The following is a 13,420-nucleotide window of genomic DNA, read 5'->3' as shown; positions in this document are numbered from 1 at the left end:
AATAATAAAGTCCAATGTCTTTAGTTGGGTGCTATGAATTACTCCGCTGGTGCAATTTTGCATGTTCACTTGTGTATGAGAGCCTGAGGTTCTCTTTATACATATGGATTCAATGTTGGGCTGGGTCTCCTAGCTCCCACCAGAGAACCTGACACCATGGGCCCATTTTTACATAAATTCACAGTGGATATAAGAATGGGCTGATGAGAATTCTCCTAGGCTGGAGCCCACTATGGCCTAGGCCCATGTGGGGATCCTCTTATTACTCTGACAAGCCAGTCCTACTATGGATTCCTTTATGTGCAGCCAACATAATACAACAATAATGCCTGTGTTCTAGTTCAGTAGGAATATGTATTAATCCTGTTCCTATACATGTGTTTAGGCTGGGCTAGGGGCAGCTATGCAACAAGGGAACCTATTCATAGTGAAACTAAAAGTATTTAAATATTAAATACTTCCAATGGTTTTTTATGTGTAAATATAGGTAACCTAAATGGGTTTGAATTAATTAAGAGGTTCTTTCCCCCTGGACTGACGTTTAAAATTCCACCGCTGTAACTATCAATCTTGTACAGCCTTCTGGGGCCGCAAGAGTTCCCATACCAGGGCCCTGACACTGAATATATCTCTTATTGTAGATGCGCATCTGTGACCATTTCTGGGAATTGGAGCTTCAGTATGAAACAGATCATGCTCGTGCTTGCTATAATGCCGGTATACCACCACTTCCTGGAACTGTCATTTTCTGAACCAGATTATGGAAAAAAAGCTTGTTAGTCACAGATTTCTCCCCAGCTCCTTCTGTTCATCAGGGGCTCCAGCTCCTTCCATAATCTGTTTACGGTTGTTTGGATTAATAATAAATTACAATCCACCACAGGATTGTGGCTTGTTGTGTCTTAATCATATGCTGATTGGGTGTAAGTGTTTTTTATACATATCAGTGTTTATTCCTTAATAAAGGGGAACTCCACTCAAACCCTGTTTTAGCTGCTGTGATGCCGGTAATATATAGAAGATTAAGCTTTAACACATTGTACACATTTTTTGCTAAATCCTGCACTCGTAACTATATAAAATGCTAGCCTTTTGGCCAAAAGTAAATGCATTAGGACAGAGCATACTCAGTGACATGTAATCTCTGTGTTCTTTTCTTCCAGGAGTTAAAGTGGTGCCCATTCCAGTCCTTTCTGATAACTACAGTTATCTAATTATCGACACCGCGTCCAACCTGGCAGCAGTCGTGGACCCTTCTGACCCTCTAGCTGTACAGGTGGGAGGAGCATACAGTTTAAATTGTTTGTGTTTGACCCTCTAGCTTAGTAGTTCCTGAACCTTGAGGGCCCAGTCCAATACCCAAAAAGTTTTAAATTTGAGGGTGAATGCTTATTTACTAGACATAACTTTAATTGTGAGTGTCAGAGTCTTTGTTTCATAAATCTGTAACCTTGTTTTGAGCCAAAGGGGGCCCAACCAAATTTTTGGACAAAAAGAGGGACTGGGACAAATATTGATTGGGTCAGGTGGTAAAATCCCTTTGGCCGAGGTCTAAATTGGGATATGGATGTGGTCTGTAACTAATGGCTGAGCCAATAGTTTTGGTGCATTTTATTGTTAACATTATGTAATAAGTTAATTGTAAGGTCAATTTCCCCTTAAAGAATCAGGGTCAGAGCTACACTTATGGAATGTTGTAACAATGTAGTGCGTCTCTCTAGAGGTAGGGGTCAGTTTGGTGAATAATGTTGAACACCCCAGTTATTCCAGATTTCCCCTCCCTTGCACTGATAAAGCGTATTGCTTATTATTGTATGGGATATCTGAGTAGACATTGCTGCTCGATTTGTATCCTTCGGGAACAGCAGGACTGCCAAGATCTCCTGTTTTATGTTCCAACTGAGCTACCTGGGGATTCCTATCTGCCTGCCCCCGTGTGCCCCGACACTGCTGCTGTGCTGTTGATGGGAGGCATGTGGGTTCTCAGAATTTGGACTGAGTCAGTTCCAGGCAGGGATCATACTGTCACATGAGCTGAACCCTGTCTTTAGGGGCCTTGGGAAACAATAGAGTTCAGAGCTCAGAGTACGGAAAGTATCACACACACACAGCGTGAAAAAGGGAAAGTGAATTGTTTGTTTTGAATTCTCTACTGAAAAGAACCTGTTTTCCTTTGGCTTATACATTTAACTCTTTTCATGCAGAACAATGTCAGCTGCACTAATGTTTCTGAAGTGCTGGCTTAGTATGGACACACACTTCAAATGGCGGTGGTTTTGGGTTACCCATGTTGGTCAGCATTATTTTCCCACGTGCCAGTGCTAGTATTATCTAGACGTCAGAACATTGGCTAAAGGTGACACAAAGAGTCGATCATTTATAAGGGCAAGCAAAAGCCTTTATTTTTATTACCCTTATGAAATAGGGCTGCTGTAGCTTAACTTCCAGGTCCCACTGGCCGATTCCTACTTCTCCTGTTCATTTGGGTCATCAAAGCTTACAAAGTGCCCACACTCTGGGGAGCAGGTTCCTGTCATGCTTGTGCATCCTAAATCATGACGCTGCGGCAGATGGGGCTTAAATTGTTTTCAGCATTTGCTTTTTAATTGTTAGGAGATATAATATCCCAAAGATCATACAAAAGTGTGTACTGCAACACTAAATCTGCAAGTAAATGTCCCCAGGAAGACTGTGAAATAAAGGAGAAATTGTTAGGACCCCCTGGTATTTAGATTGAGGATTATAGCACTTATTGCATATTCTCCAGTATTTTACTGCCTGCTAAGAAGCACCCGAACGATCCATGCAGGATGTCATTTGCTATAATAGAAGCCTCCTGGCACAGGCAGTTCCCACTATAGCAAATGACAAGCTGCATATTGGACTTAGGGGTTTACTGTCTATTGTCATTGCTGATGGGGGAGTTAACATGTGATCCTTTATATACAGTTTGTACTTCCTAGGTCTTCATGCTGGTCGGGCACTTGTCTGATGATGCCACAAGGCCAAATATTAAAGGACCAGTATCCTAAAAAGAACACAATTATCCCTATCACTTTACATTCCAATATTTTCTGTCCAGTACATGCAAAACTGTTATGGTTGGCTCAGTACTTCAGGCTTTTATTACATCGCGTTTTAATATTTCCGCCATCTTTTAACAACTGTCTAAACAAAACCCTACCCAGTCTTTATGTTAAATGGATAGATAATACAATTATGAATGCAGTGTTACATGAAATGTTGATGTAGCTGGTTCTTGATATCTACATGCTGCATTATACATTGGTGGGAGCTGCCTTGTGTCACTTTCCCACTGTTGTTGGGCTGACTGGAAAATATCTTACTTTCTATATATTGTCCTCTGGGCCCCTCAGTAAATATGGGTGAGTGATGAAGGTTTCTGGCATGAAATTAGAGTTCTTCTAATGTCAAGACCTGTTGAATGACACCCGCCGACTACCCCCCCCCCCGGACCCTCCATGAGCTGATGTTATTTTTGGACGATATGCAGCAATAGCCGCTTCCCATTCTTGCTTTGTACTTCTAATCCAGAGCATTTAATCAGTATAAACAGACAGCAGCAGCAGGAAGGGGCCCGCCGTGCAGAACTGGACATGAAAGGGAGCCAGATAAATGAAAGGGAATTGGGGAAGGGAGAAGACAGTGGAACCGGGGACAGGTCTGGGATGAGGAAGAACCAGGAGGCAGCGCTGAGAGATGCAATGGACTCAGGGAAAAGCAAGTGATCACAAAGGATATGGGAGAGAGAGGGAGGAAATGCCACAGAAGAACAGAAATCCAATAGTCTTAGAGGGGGAAGGAGAAAACTCTTTACTAAAGAGTGACGACACAATGTTTAAAACGGCAGGTGCACAAATTAGTCTGCTGTTACCTTTATAACTGCCCATGAGGCATTCCAAGAAACTGTAATAATGTAATGTAATAATGAAGGTACACAGCATAAGGGATGTTACCGTGTTTCTCAAGTACAGCAGTCCTGTAAAACAATAGATAATGCTCCATGTGCAGAGCGCTGCCCAGGACTGTAGGGTTCAGGTGCTCAAGAGTGTATAATATCATCTCTAAAATTAGTGGGAGTAGAAATCTTGTTCCCAAACATCAGTTTTCAGAGCAAAAGTGTCTTAGAGATTTACTTACCCTTTAAAATGTATTAATTAAATTTTTATCATTAAACAATTTTACTATTTGATTACTGGATAATAGAACAAAAGTTGGTCAACCTTGCAATAATCAACTCTCTTTTTATTAAACTGTTACCTAAAAATGTTTACATTTTGTTAAAGGGAAAATAGTTGCTACAATAAACTCCAATCCAGCTAATTTATTGTGTGGAAAGTGAACTGAGCCAATGTAGAGATAAAAGTTTTCTACTCATCGTGCCTTTATGATGTTACAGGCATATCTAGAGCGAGAAGGGGTGACGCTGGAGGCCATCTTGTGCACCCACAAACACTGGTAAGTTAATTAAGGTCATAGTACAAGCTCAAGGAAATACTCAAGGAAATATTTTAAGCATAACTGTTTATTAAACATAAGAGTCAAATAAAGATAAAGCCTGATGCATTCTGTGCCAGCTAATCACCAGGAAATTATGTCCTTATGAGATGAGTATTCGCCTTCAGAAGCCTGTAAGACAAGCCTGCCATCAAAGCTGAGATGATTCAATAATAAATATATTATTATAATGTCTTATTAGAAATTGCAATGGCTGCTATGTATTGGTGTGGTTATTTAACAGCATCCTGCAGCCTGCTTAAAGGGCATGTAAACCCAAAAATAACATTTTGCATTATGAAAGATAATGTAATTCAGAGCAGCTTTCAAATCCAAATATACATTAATTACACATTTTCACTAATTTTAAAGTTGTTGGTAAATGTAATTGCTGTAATAGGAGAAGGAAAGGTTAAAATTAAGTCAGCTTTATGAGAAAGGTCTATATAAATACACCATTAAACCCTTAATAAGTAAGTAATGCTGCTCTGAGTCCTCTGTTAAAAGAAACACATCATTCCTTTCCTTTTATTGTGTACACATGGGCTTATGTATCAGACTTCCTGCTTTCAGCTTAAACCTCCAGGGCAGGGCTTGAGCATGCTCAGTTTGCTCCTCTCCCCTCCCTGTTGTCATCTGAGCCCATAGCTGTAAGTGAGCAGGGAGAGACTCAGGCAGGAGGTGATGTCACACCAAGCAAATATGGCAACTGCTATCCTAAACAAACAGAGAGCTTCTAGAGCTGTTACTCGGGTATGGTGAAGCATTCTGCAGAATAAATATAGTGTTATAGCATGCACTATTGTGGCTAATCTATTGGCAATAAACTGTCTTGGCGTTTTACTTTTCCTTTAAAAGCATTATCTTTCTGCCTTGCACTTCTGGTTCTGTCTCAAAACATAGTAGCATGCAGGCTTCTGCTGCATGGTTTTAAAAGTACAGACCAGCAAGGCTGTTCTGAAAGTGTCAGACCCTGCTTTCCGTAGCAAAACTATAACTGTAAAACCATCAGAAATCTGTATTGAATGTATATTGAAAAGTTACTCAAAATGAGTTTCTTTCATTAGATAGCTATACATATATGACATAGGAAATGGTGCATTCAGTGATTTCAGTGTGTACCTCCCTAGTCAATATTCATGTTCATGTTATGCTTTCAGTTTTTTCCTGTACAATCCAAACACAAGGAACCACTAGAAGGGCTATCAGTGAACTGGAACGTAGAAGGGAGTATTGTAATAGCAACAGCATTTACTTCAGTTCTAGTTACTCACACCAACACTTTAGCTGTCTGCTGTTTGAAGGAAAAGCAGTTTAGTCTGGGTGATATTTAGCAGATCTGATCTGGTGATGCTGGGGTAGCAAATTGCAATAAATAAATATTCACTGGCATGTGGTAAAGTTGTTATGTGTGAGCAAGAGAGATCAAACTAGGTCAGTTGCAGTGCGTTGCTCAATTAATTTTACTGTCGGAGGCTGAACAGAGAATGTAGTTTGTGTATAGATCACTAATTACTGTAATAAACTTGATCTGTATAACCAGAAAGTCTAGATGTTCCGCAAGCTTGCAAAGGTACTGGTAGCATGTTCTTAAGGCAAGCAAACATTGGAGACAATGAACTCAAAGAATGGAAATAAAGACATTTGTTAGAACCTGTTTAGTGGCGTAATAATAGGAACTAAGGTATTTTAACAGGGGAAAATACAAGCTTTTTTATCAGTAGGCTTTCTTTATATTAGTTTCTTTTCTACAGTCAATCGAGCATATAGCATATAAAGGGATAGCAGCCTATTGTCTGCTTAGAACATAATTGTGTATACTGTACATAGTGTATAATTGTATTTATTCATATGGGTGGGAGCGGCTCTAACATTTAACTAGACAGTAAAGTATGGGGTATAGTGTGTTTGCATGGCCTTACTTCCTGCTTATTCTGTTTATATATTCAAGCTGCAACTCACAAACATTCATTATAGAATTTCGAAAACTGATGTAAGGTAATGCTATGGAAGGAACATAATCACACCGAATGTGTTTGTTTTCTTATTTGGCAGGGATCACAGTGGAGGCAATAAGGCTCTAAAGAGGCTGTACAAGTCTTGTCGGGTTTATGGAAGCTCTTATGATGACATCCCGGAATTGACACAGTGAGTGAAACCTAAAGATTATTGTACAAAATGCTGCTTTTATACAGCTGTCCCTCTCTGTATCAACCCACAGTGCCAGTGGCTACAAATGTGCAGCAAGGTGACACAACCTGGCTCCATATTCAGTGTGCGGCACCCCCTGAATCTCCAAGCTGGTATTACAGTATATAGAAGGGGTGTTCATTATCATTATGCAATCCTGTGTTTGTATCAAGGCATGAGAATCAAGACACTCTTGGGGTAAGGTTCCCCACCTGCTTACTTCAATCATTTAAAGGAGAAGGAAAGTTGTCTGCACTTGGTGCCAAATGTTAGACACCCCCAAGTGATTAGTTAAAGTTTGGCTTTTCGCTCTACTGCGCATTCGCAGCCGCACGAAGAAAGAGGAAGACGGAAGAGGATTCCTCCTCCGTGGTGCTCACTGGAATAACCCCGGGCCAGTGCAGTTTTCTGCTTATAGGAGCACTGGCCTGGGGTTTCAGGTAAGTAAATACAATCACTTGGGGTGCCTAACATTTGGTACCCCCAAGTGCAAGACAACTTTCCTTCTCCTTTAAAGTCCCCGTCATATTGAATGGCCTGCCCCACCACTGTTGATCAGAAAACATTTGAAATATGCAGCTGCTTTGATCTATGGGTTGCACTTCTAAATACTGAGCAGAGCAGTGAGGCAAGTTGCCAAGGGCGACAAATAACCGCCCCTGGTAACTTCAAAAGTCATAATTCCACTTTTTTAAACAGAATTTTGGCTATTCTAGTAATGTGGCCCCCCGCGTCTTGCTCAGAGGGTGGGTGGCATCCAAAATGCCGCCTCAGCGTGGCCAGGGCCCCAGAAACACCAAGGTGGGTAAAAGAAAGTGTTCACATAATGAAAAAGCATATAGTGGCAGAAGATATGAAAATGAGGGAATAGAAGGATGGGAAATAGGTTGGGGAAGGCAAAATAGTGTATAAAAGTAATGGTAGAGATGGAAATAAGATATAAGCAAAACAGAATGGAGAATTAGATGAAGCAGAGTAATGGCGAGATTATACGAAATAGGGCAGACAAAGGATGAGTAGAAAAAAGCAAAGGGCAGCAAAGAAGATGTATATAAGAACTGATGGTAAGAGGGGATACAGGTGTCATTTGTGTATTGTTCACTTTTCTAACTACACCCAACTGTTTCCCCAACTCTGCCCTATGAAGTGCATTAATATGGCTAATGGAGATAGAAATAGAAATGTGGCCTCCCACACTCAGCATTTGTCATCTGCCACATTTAAGATGGCGAAAATACCTGTCACACATGGGGGAATGACCAGTGCACCAGCAAAACAAGTGTACATAGTAATGTGATGGGCAAAGCAGTTGTAAGAGCTCAATAGTCACTATCCATCTGCCATTTAGCAAAAGTACACAGCAATATATATTTCCTCAAGAACGAGAAGCCACATGGAACAGAGACCTCTTGCTTGCGCACGAGATCTGTGTCTGTGTGGGGGATTGACAATGGGCGGGAACTCAGAGTGTGTACCTGAAAGGAACAATAACACCAAAAATTAAAATGTTTAAAAGAAGTTAAAATATAATATACTGTTGCCATGCACTAGTTAAACTGATTTGTTTTGTTTCAGAAACACTACTGTAGTTTATATAAACAAGCTGCTGTGTAGCCATGGGGCAATTGAAATAGGGCTAAATATTGCAGGTTAAATAACAGATACCAGATAACAACATTCTGTTCTACAGAGCTTATCTGCTATGTAAGCTATACCTTTGCTCATTTGACTGCCCCCATGGCTACTCAGCAACTTATTTATATAAACTATAGTTTGTTTCTGAACACACCAGTATTACCTGTGCAGGTTAATTACTTTAAAACACTTTCTTTTTTTGGTGTTGCTGTTCCTTTAAGTTACTAGTAATGTGAATGAAATGGGGGAGTGAGGAATTGTTTAGCTCTATAGATTTGCTCATCATATCCAGGATTCCTCAGGCAAATACATGGCACTGCTTCCTACATAAAAGTAATTTATGACACAATAGAGGCAGCAGCCGTGTGACTAATTGTTCCTCTTGCACCAATGAGAAACACAAATGTTTTCTTATGGTACATGTCACCCGTTGGGATTTGCTTCTGTTTGTTCTTACTAAATAAACATTTCCAGGCTACTAATCCCTGTGATATTACCCAGAATTCATTGCATCAAGAGCCTACCCAGCTATTTGGAGCTATGGATATCTGGTCCTTCTCATAGCACCCCGCCCCCCCAAAAGACAGCTTTGTCTCTCACTTTTGTCTCTCACTTTGTAGACTGCAAGCTCTGATGGTCAACGTATATGCCCTGCGCTTATCATAAAGTACTATGATATATATCAGCTCTGTATTTACATTGGCTTGTCTTCTCACAGCGCCCTGTCTGACCGGGAGCAATTGTCAGTCGGGAGACTTCAGTTCCAGGCATACTTCACCCCAGGTCATACAGTGGGACACATGATCTATGTGCTGGATGGGAAATCCGGAGATGGACCAGACTGTCTTTTCTCTGGGGATCTGCTGTTCCTCGCCGGCTGTGGTAAGTGTTGGACTAGAAGGTTACTGTATATCTGTGTATTCTCCATAGGGAGGCTCATGCTGATTGTATTGTAGCAGCAGACGGGTATCTGACTGGCAGTTATTTATAAGAAAAGTGGTACACCGTAATTATGGCCAGTTTCCCTCCCAAGTAGCTGAAAACGTGGCACCAAATCACCTGAAATCACCCCTTTTGCCTTAACAGAGATTAATTGCTCTGGAAAAGGTGAGCACAACATGCACAATAGTGCCCTTTCCATGTGGCCTTTACCATGAGAATGGCATTATAAGCAGTCTGATTCCTCAGCCTTGGCACAGACTCTGGCAGATTGCCACTGGAAAGGGTACTTATGACTCAATTCACAAGTAAAGCTTTAGTCTGTTGCACAAGGGGGCCTTTTGGTGGCCTGATTCTCTGTACTTCCTGTCCATGAGCTGCTCTCTTTCCCATGCTCAGGCCTGACCACAGCAAATAGAGCAGCCCACAGCTTTATTTTTTCTAAAACAATCTTGGACCATCAAATGAAAACAAGGGTGTTCTTTTCAATGTATATTAAATTTACTGATAATACAGAACAAATCCTTCCTGCTTTATCTCGGTTGAATGTTGGCTGCTTAGATCAAGATAGAATCACACACAGATGCAAATACAGAAAAAGAACATAGCTCCATAAATCAAATTACTCACCGGTGAAATTCAAACAAAAGCGCAGTTCAGAAGTAGGATATCATTTCCATGCAAGCACACTAGGTGCACTCACTTTGGATCTGTTCCAGATGCTTCATACAAGGAAGTAGATCTCAGAATCAGAACCCTATATTATCTACAGCATATTGTCCTTTGTACATAATTCCAGAAACGCGTTGCTGCCTGCCTGCTGCCTTACTATGTGCACAGTTCACTTAAAAATAATAATCTATTTCCTGTAATGGCCGATTGCATGTGTTATATACAAAGGCAAAAAAGTTTATTTGTACCTAGAAAAGCATTATGGGTAAAAGCACATTTGTGGCATAACAATAATTAAAGGTGAGCTAAAGCCTAAAAAGCATTATAGAATATAGAAATATTTTATGTAATGAACTTACTGTACCAGTCCAGAGGTTCAGCAGCCCTATAAGCATAATGATCCAGCTCTTCACAGCTGTCCCATAGCAGCTCCCTGTCTTGGGATTTGTTATGCCATTTTTTTTAGTGCAAGTGGCCCTGCACATGCTCAGTTCCATCTGACTATCATTTAAAAAAACTACACTTAGGGGTTGTTTGAAATTATCAAACACAAAATGGGTTTTGTTTGTAATAGAAGCTACAGGGCTGCTTGGGGGCAATGGCCACAATTTTGATGGCCTTGCATTGTGATAGAAACCCAAAATATAATGTGTAGCAATTCTAGCCTAGTTCTTTGATGAGCTTTAGTTCCCCTCTAAGATATAAGATAGCTAATTGATATGTGTGTCTGCGGGTGTGTAGACTGTCTTGGGAAAATTGCTCTGGGGTAAGAGCTCTTACACACGGCCGTTTTTACCTGCACTCCCCTGCTTTGCACTTTCTTCTGTTCAGCTGCAGGGGAGCGCAGGAGTAGACGCATTGAATTATTGTCAATGGGGTTTTACTCACACAGACGTGAGTGAGTGTGAGACATGCGAGCGCCAAAAGCAGGTTGGGACGCAGCATGTTGCATTTTACCTGCGTTAGGCGCATACATGCGTCTGTGAGTACGACCCCATTGACAATAATTCAGTGCGTCTACTCCTGCGCTCCCCTGCAGCTAAACTGAGAAAGCGAAACGCAGGGAGCGCACAAACAAACACCCTAAAGGTGCCTGCCTGTGTATAAGTTGTGTTTCTTTTCAGGTTAATTTGTGTTAGGTAAAACACCTATACGTTGGTCATTATGCTCAGAAAATAGTTTTTTTTTTTTTGCCTCTTTCATTTATTAAAGGGGGAGTTTGATGGGGATAACAGTTAAGACAATTTGTAGCTTTTTGTTTTGTGTATTTATTCACATCATTTGTTCTACATTTTTTTTACATTTTAATTGCTTGGTTTCTAGGGTTTAATTAACTTAGCAAGCAGTGTAAACCCTCACTTTTGAATTATTTTTGGGTTTCCGGGGTCAAAATAAACATTGATGACCTATTGAAAAGTTGCTTTGAATAGGTCATTCGATAATTTTATTGAAAATTATATAATTTGAGAGTTGCCATGTTGCATCTCCTGAAGAAAGAAAATGAAAAATCAGACCTAGCTATCATTCATCAAAAATATTCAGTTTTGTGGCTATGCTCCCTATTATCCGCTTACATTTCCCAGCATGCAGTGACAGTTGCTATGCACTATGGCAGCGTATGTAGCTCCCCCCTTTCTACGTCTCATGAATTCCTAATTCAGCTCTCCCCCCCCCCATTAATTTCACACAATCGCTGCATTTCTATGGGTTTCCATGGCAGCACTGGTGCCAAACTGCTGGGCATTTGCTGAATATTTTCTCACCCCCCAGGGGGACTGTCTTGCCCATTATGACCATGTGTTGCTAAGCGCATCTCCTTTATTCTCTTTGCAGGGAGAATGTTTGAGGGATCGGCAGAGACTATGCTCACTTCCCTGGACACCGCAGCTTCTCTTAATGACAGCACTCTCCTTTGGCCTGGTGTGTAAGAACCATCTCCTACATAATAAAATGTACTTGGGTGACACCTAGTGATGGATGGCAGGAGTCCCTGTATCCATAGTGCAGTTGCAGCAAACTACATGGCTCATTTAATTTTATTACTGATTTCAGCTCAACCAATAGATTCTCTTATCCAATGATTTCTGCCTGCATCATTAAATGAGAATGTGCTGCCCCTGTACGTTGGTTATTGCTCATTAAGACGAATCTCAGCTTGGCAGACGCTGATCATTAAGTCAAATCATTGGGAAAGGAGAGCTCCCGGGCAGCTTTGGGAGAGAAGATGAAGGAAACAGTCACTCATTAGGAAGCAGATGATAAAATTAATAATGACTTGTTTTCCCACGCAGATGATACGGGAACATGTGTTGCTTACACCACTCATATAGAGGATTAATATCAGACATGTTTTTCTCCCTACTATGCAACTTTGCCTTGCAAATTACCTACTGCCATGTTTGTTCCTGTTATATTAAAGGGGTAGAACAACTGTAAGTTAACCGTGAGGCCTTGGGGTTTTTAGTTGTATTTTCCTCTCCCTTCTGATCCAGCTTTCAAATGGGGGGGTCACTGACCCCAGCAGATAGCTATTGCTCTGTGAGGCTACAAATTTATTGTTGCTTTGTATCACTTACCTTTCTTCCAGTTACTCCTTAAACCCACTGCCTGGTTGCTAGGGGAAATTGGACCCTAGCAACCAGAAAGCTGGTGAACTTCCAGGAGCAGCTGCTGAACAAAAAAAAGCTAAGCAATTAAACAATTGAAGACCAGCTACAAATTGCCCTAGTATATATTTGCCTTCACTGCATCATATTAAAGGTTTATTGTAAGTAGGGTTGCCCTTTCACCACATATTGCATCCACATTCTGCATGGCTAGTTGGCAATACATTTAGATACTTTTACACTTGGACAAGTGGGTCCTCTTTTTCTATCGGTGCTGCTTCAGTTTACAATTTGGACTTAGCGCAGAGTTTTCCTACCTAATTGACTGAGCATTTAGATACTTTCTGCATGACTGCTAATATATCAGTTCAGTATAAATGAATTGATAATTAGCCATGCAGAATGTGGATTCAATATGTGGCTGGTATTTAAAGGGGGTGAGGTGTCATCCCTAATTGTACGGCTAATGACCTGGTTAAATCTAATCGGTAGCCAGTTACAACTTTAAAATATTGTTTAGCTAATAAGAACATAAATGATTTGGGCTTGATCTGTAGCCAGTTAGTTAGACCATTCTCAGATTACACCAACCTTAAACAGGGCAGTTCACCTTTACATCAACTTTTAGTATGTTATAGAATGATCAGTTCTAAGCAACATTTTAATTGGTCTTCATTATTTTTTATAGCTTAATTATTTGTATGACTCTTTTCAGCTTTCAAACGGGGGTCGCTGACCCCATCTAAAAAACAAATGCTCTGTACTGCTACAAATGTTTTGCTATTGCTACTTTTAATTACTCCTCTTCCTATTCAAGTCATTTCATATTCGAATCTCTTATTCAAATCAGTGCATGGTTG

The 13,420-nt window shown here is 40.7% G+C and overlaps 1 protein-coding gene across 2 annotated transcripts in view; it reads left to right on the top strand.

Annotated features, from left to right (window-relative positions):
• Positions 1–13,420, top strand: part of pnkd.L (PNKD, MBL domain containing L homeolog) — a 48,194-nt gene that overhangs the window by 30,481 nt on the left and 4,293 nt on the right. For both annotated transcript variants that reach the window (XM_018235747.2, XM_018235748.2), the window contains exons 3-7: positions 1,164–1,276; positions 4,421–4,479; positions 6,574–6,666; positions 9,062–9,225; positions 11,788–11,874. In XM_018235747.2, coding sequence (XP_018091236.1) covers positions 1,164–1,276; positions 4,421–4,479; positions 6,574–6,666; positions 9,062–9,225; positions 11,788–11,874 — 516 coding nt within the window. The remainder of the gene's footprint in view (positions 1–1,163; positions 1,277–4,420; positions 4,480–6,573; positions 6,667–9,061; positions 9,226–11,787; positions 11,875–13,420) is intronic.

Source organism: Xenopus laevis, chromosome 9_10L, assembly GCF_017654675.1.
Source record: "Xenopus laevis strain J_2021 chromosome 9_10L, Xenopus_laevis_v10.1, whole genome shotgun sequence".
Classification (NCBI taxonomy): Eukaryota; Metazoa; Chordata; class Amphibia; order Anura; family Pipidae; genus Xenopus; species Xenopus laevis.
Note: the sequence above shows the minus strand (reverse complement) of the source record. Positions and strands in the feature narration are given on the sequence as shown.